Genomic DNA, 5,716 nt, shown 5'->3' on the forward strand with positions numbered 1-5,716 from the left:
AGCAGGAACAGCCTGCTTGTGATTTGAAGCCTGAAGATACCCTTCAAAGGACATGATCTGGGTTTTTTTTCCAAGGGCATATTCAATAATTTGAGCTGCTCAAAGACATAAAATTTTGCAGATGTGGTATATCTGTATCTGCAGTCTTTCAGGGTAACTTCATGCTACTCTCATTCACAAGCTAAAAATATACTTAATTTATTACCAAGATGTCAGATTTGTGGTGTCGGGGTGATTGTCTTTAAAAATATCATGCAGATAGATACCTAACTCAACACTCAACTAACCGCATAGTTGGTTTCTTGCCTGCTTGTCAGTGCAGACACAGGCAAGGCTGGACTTCATCGAGGATGAACCACAGAGGTCAGGATGCCCTGTGAGTTACACTTCAGCTGCTGATGCAGGCACAGGGCATAACCTAACAGTGACCTTGAGTCCACCCACAGAACATTCTGCAGAGCTACATCAGCCATAGGTGGGCTGCCAGGGGGAAGGTGGGAAAGAGACATGCGAAAGAGACGTCCTCACACTTCAGAGCTCCATCACTGACCACACGTAAGCCCAGCTGCAGGTGGAGAACTCTTCAGCTGAAAGACTCAAGGTTGTTGGTACTATGAATTCAAACTCCTGGGATAAAGGGAGACCCAGGGATAGATCTCGTTTGCCAAGCACATGACCTGCCATCATGCAAAAGGACAACCTCAGTTATGTCAGTTCTGCACGGATTCATGGAAGTACAGACTGCCTGTCACCCATGAGTGATCCTGGCCAGGGAGATGTTCTTGGCTTGGAATATCCTAACCTACAGGTAGGACAGAGGTGGGGTTGTACACACCCTTGTGCCCATGATCTCCTTCACCTGCTCCAAGTCCAGTATCTAGGTGATGCCATTCCTAGATGTGCCCTTCAATAGAGGGAATTTCAGTTGCTCACTGGAATTGATGAATGGCAGACATCATGCCTTAGGTCCCTGATGTATTCTTAGCAACCAGATGTAGCTGGAAGGCCAACCTGCACTTTGTAACAGCAGCCAATAGACTCCACAAGGCAATGCGAAAATGCAAATTCTTCTATGCTTCTCATTGCCAGGGAAGTGGAAGAGAAGTTTCCCAAATGTAAAAGTCCTTTCACATCTTCACCTCCTCACCTTTGTCAATGCCAGATTCAAGCAGTTACGAATCTGCTCCCTCTGCCATGAGCCCCACCAGATTACTGAGCTGGGCTCTTCCTGGAAACTGGCAACAGCAGCGACTGCTTACAGCAGCTCTACGTATGAAGCAGAGGCAGGAGCTGCACCAGGATCTTGCATGTGCATGAACAGCCCAGAGGGGCACTTGGTGCCAGTGAGCTCACTTGAAATACACTGCAGCCTGTAGCTCTGGTGGCGAGTACAGCTCACCAGACCAACTGTCTGCATGTGTCCACTCTGCTTTGAGGGACTCCCCTTACTGGTACCAGCCAAAGGAACAGGAGAAGAGCACAACCATCCCTGTGGCTCTTGCTTCATTTCAGGTTGCATATTAACATAGATGGAGAAGGGAGCAGCCCTATATAACTAGCCACCACTCATCTTCTTTAGGAGATGCCCGGGAAGCATTTCCAGACCTGAGTCTGGTTTCATGTGGGGAAATCATGCAGCTCGTTCCAAAAGGAGCTATAACTCTACAGCTGCCATTAGAGCTACAGCTCTGCCTGAGGCACAACCCTATTAAAATCTGTTCATTTCCATCATTTACTATCCGAGTTGACAGTGCCACACAAAGCCACTCTGAAAAGCACACCAAGTCCTACATGAGCTGTGACTATATTTTCTCTGATCTTGGCAAGATCAAGTGCTACTATATAGTTATTCATATGGCATGACAAGACCCAAGCAGATGGATCTAATTTCAAGAAGTCTAAATCAGGTACTTCACATATGAGATGCTCCACTGAAGACAGAAGGAGCTGGGAGAGAGCAGTGTTTCAGAAAATAAGCTGTAAGAATTTCAAATCAGACACTCTACAACTAACAGGCAACTTGAAAAACCTCATCAGCTGAAAGACAAGATTGTTTAACATAGGATACTTACATGTACCATGGTCCGGTTCCAAGGAAATGCTGCTGTGGGATCACTGGTGTAGTTCCTGCGTGTTAGCAGTTCAGATGCACATAAGTTACTTTTGGTCCTTCGGGACCCCATTTCAGGGGCACTCCAGAGATTTGCTGTGGTCCTTGCTGAGGTCTGCTCCAGCGAGTTTGTTCTTGCACTGTTCTCTTCCATTTCAGAGAGGTCTACTGAGGACCTAGACACGTTTGCAGTACTGGAAACTGCACATTTCTCCACTTTGGTCTGAGAGTCCTCCAGGGACAGAAAGCCTTGTCTTGTTCTCCAGGAACTTCTCACAGTGACATGTTTTGTTTCAGATGAAGCTGCATCTGAAGAGCCATGGCTCTTCCAGCTGATTGTCTCCAAAGGTGGCTCACTGTCCCTCTCCGTGTGTTCAGAAGACTTTATCATAATGCTGCTTCTGGAGACCATTGTTTCTGCTTTACTTCTCAGAGCTGCTTCTCCAGTTCTGTCTGACTCAGGTAACTTCAGAGCACTTTTATTAATTGATAACTCAAAGGATGCAGGGACACTGTTTGTTATCGGTGAAGGTTCACTTGGAGCAACTCTGACATTGCTGGTGGTAACCAGCCTTTCCCTTGCTGCTGTATCTGCACTAGTCCTTGGAGCTGTTGGCTCTGAAGGGAAGATTGTGATGCTGCTTGTCATTTTATTTTTTACCATTTTGAAAACAGACTTCTGCTTTTCCGACTCTGCCTCAGCAACCGTTCCTCCCATGACTGCCTTCATATCCTTTTCAACAATTGCAGGTTTAATGACAGCTTTTGATCTCAGAGCTTCTCTTGGGCTGAATGACCTTTTGGATTTAAAACCTCCAGCGCTGGCATCTGATGGTTTTATACACTTTGTGGAATCTTCATCATGCGAAATGTTTTTGTCATTTTCAAAAAGTGATGCTTGAAAAACTCCTCTAGAATTGGAGAACTGCTTGGAACTTGCTTTCTTTCTTGTCTCAAAATCTGACTGAGTGGTTGTTTTTTTGTTTCTTCCTGATTCTTCATCTGAATTGAATTTTTCCTGGTTACTCTGGATGGTTTTGGAGTCTGTTTCTAAGCCAGCATTTACGTTACCTGTTGCTGAAGCTGAAGACTGCTCTGTGTCTTCCTTATCAAGACCTGTGAGAGTCTGCAGAATGTCTTCCTGGCCTCTGCAGCGATGGGAAGACTTTGTTAGTATTGAAACCTTTGCACTTTCAAGAGATGTGTCTGTAACTTCTTTTTCCTGGGACACTATTGCTCTTTTAGCCCTCCCCTCTGAGGGCTGTCTGTGTGATGTAGCAACAGCATTCACTGCTTCTGCTTTACAGCCAGTGGAGTCCGATGCAGACACATGGGAGAGGTGGTACCTGTAACCCGAAGCTGTCCCATTGGAAGAGGCATGATTGCCCCTGGTGAGCAGAGTGTTCCCTGAGCAGTCACTGACTTCTGCCTGACTTGTTTTCAGCTTCTCAGCCAAAGAAGCCACTGCTTCTCCTTTGCTTGTCTTTTCATCCCGTGTGTCAGCACCGGTTTGGCAGTTGCCACGGAGCGCCCGAGATGGCTTTTCAGCCTTGGATCTCAGGCTTGTGTCACCAACAGGTTTGGAAGGTCCTTTCCAAGATTTCTGCTCCTGTGCAGCAGGAGGATATCGGCTGAGGACAGATGGCTGCTCTTTTGATCTCTTGCCCTCATTCTGAGCGATGTGGCCTTCCTTCTGACCAGAAGAAAAAGTGGAAACTAAAGATTTCTCTTCTAGTCTTTTTGGATCTGTCACAGTAGTGTCTGAAAAGGCAGATGTACCTGCTTTTCCTCCTCTCCTGTTCAGTAGGCTTGGATTTGACACCTGCTTACTACTGTGGCTGTAGCTGTCGTTACTGACAGAGAAATCTCTGTTCCTTGCTCTTTCCCGGCGCTGCTGTGGTGAGTGCTCCCTTGGCTTGTGCCTGGCAGCTGTCAAATCAGCTGTGAAACCTCTGTATTTAGGCCTGTCATGTTTACCCTTGCTAGAAAAGTTTGTATCTTCATTTTCGACCTCTCCATTCTCCAGATCTTTCTGTTTCTTTATTTGCATTTTTATTTCTTCTAGCTGACCCATTAAGAGTTTGTTTTTATTCTGTTCACTCAAGTAACTGTCTTGCAGGTCACTATTTTTGGCTCTCATTTTTTTAAGTTCTTCTTCTAAAGATTCAAAACGTTTTATCTGAGTTTTAAGTTTCTCAATTTCTTGGGTGAGATCTTTCACTTTGTTGTCTTCCTGATTTTTATTCTTTTGGTTTTCGGATTTATTTCTGGTTTCATTTTCCACATGTTTCAGGTAATCCAAACTTCCCTTCCTCCTGGTCTCCTTCGAGGGCAATGCAGAAGTCAAGTCATCTTCAATTCTCAAATCATTTCTGTCCAGGAGATTATTTGATGACCTTTCTAGCAAGTTGGATGCATTTCTAGTTTGATCTGTCCTATTTAGTTTATTGTTTTGTTCTAGTTTTTGTGTTAGTTCCTGGATTATTTTTTCATTCTGCTTTTCTCTTTCATTAAAATGCTTTCTTTCAGTGATAAAGCTCAGTGCTAAGGATTTCAGTTTTTCTAACTCTCCCGTTAAGCTCTGCTCAGTTTTATCCAGCCTGTCCTCAGATGCTTCCAGTTCTTTCACTTTCACTCTAAGTATTTCTAATTCTGTAGATATCTTTTTGGTCAAGTTCTTTTCTTCATTGAGGCTAAGACACAGCTGTGTACAGTCATTCTTGCTCCTGCCAAAGGCCTCCTCCAGCTTCTCCAGCTCTGCCATTCTCCTCTGAAGATGTTCAATTTCTGACTTCAGCTCTCGGGTGAGGCTCTCTTCCTCTCCAAGTTTTTCTTTCATCAACCTGCAAAGCTCTTCAGCCTTCCTAATCTCTTCATCCTTGCCTTCGATCTTTAGGACTCTTTTCCTCAGGGCTTCAACATCAGCCAGCATGCTGGAGTTGCTGCCTTCTGCCTGGATAACTTTGTCCTGGAGGTCAAGCAGCTCATCCTCTGCTTTCTGCAGATTTTTGGTTGCTTCCTCCAGTTCATCAAGGCGGCGACTGAGACTCTGCAATTTGAATCGTAGGTGCCGATTTGAGGTTTCCTTGTAACCCGTATATTCTGCCATGTTGGATTTGTTTTCCTTTTAGGTGAAAGCTTCTTTGCTTAGCCTGGGTGGATGGGGTGGTCTTTAACACCTTTTCTATTCCTGGTACGTAACAGTTTCTTTGAACAGAGGCAATCTCACCCTGAAAGAAAAAAATGCTTAAAATCAATAGAAGAGCTCAGAATGTAAATCTTCTCAATGTGTTAGACTATAAGTGCTTCTATAAATAACTTTTAAATTAAGCGCATTTCTGAGTGCTAAATTAGGAAAAAAGAAACTGAAGAGCCACAGTCCATTTGCTTCAGTTATACAAGGTTTCCAAAAATAGCCTGTTCCCACTAGCTGAGGGAAGGAAGTGCCCTCCTCTCTGGGTCTGCATAGGCAGTGTATGCACACCCAGCAGACCCTCTCCCCACACTCATCAGCCACTACAAGCTGCCCACGTGGAAGCTCTGGGGCTGCAGAGGTTCATGCATGTGCAGGACTTAGGTCCCTGCACACGGACGTGCTCAGGCAGC

At 45.0% G+C, this 5,716-nt stretch overlaps 1 protein-coding gene across 1 annotated transcript in view; it reads right to left on the minus strand.

Annotated features, from left to right (window-relative positions):
• LUZP1 (leucine zipper protein 1) overlaps positions 1-5,219 on the minus strand; it is a 9,236-nt gene extending 4,017 nt beyond the window's left edge. Inside the window, exon 1 of the mRNA XM_010002909.1 lies at positions 2,073-5,219. Coding sequence (XP_010001211.1) covers positions 2,073-5,219 — 3,147 coding nt within the window. The remainder of the gene's footprint in view (positions 1-2,072) is intronic.
• Between the last annotated feature and the right edge of the window lie 497 nt (positions 5,220-5,716).

This window comes from Chaetura pelagica, unplaced genomic scaffold, assembly GCF_000747805.2.
Source record: "Chaetura pelagica isolate M959 unplaced genomic scaffold, ChaPel_1.0 scaffold158, whole genome shotgun sequence".
NCBI lineage: Eukaryota > Metazoa > Chordata > Aves > Apodiformes > Apodidae > Chaetura > Chaetura pelagica.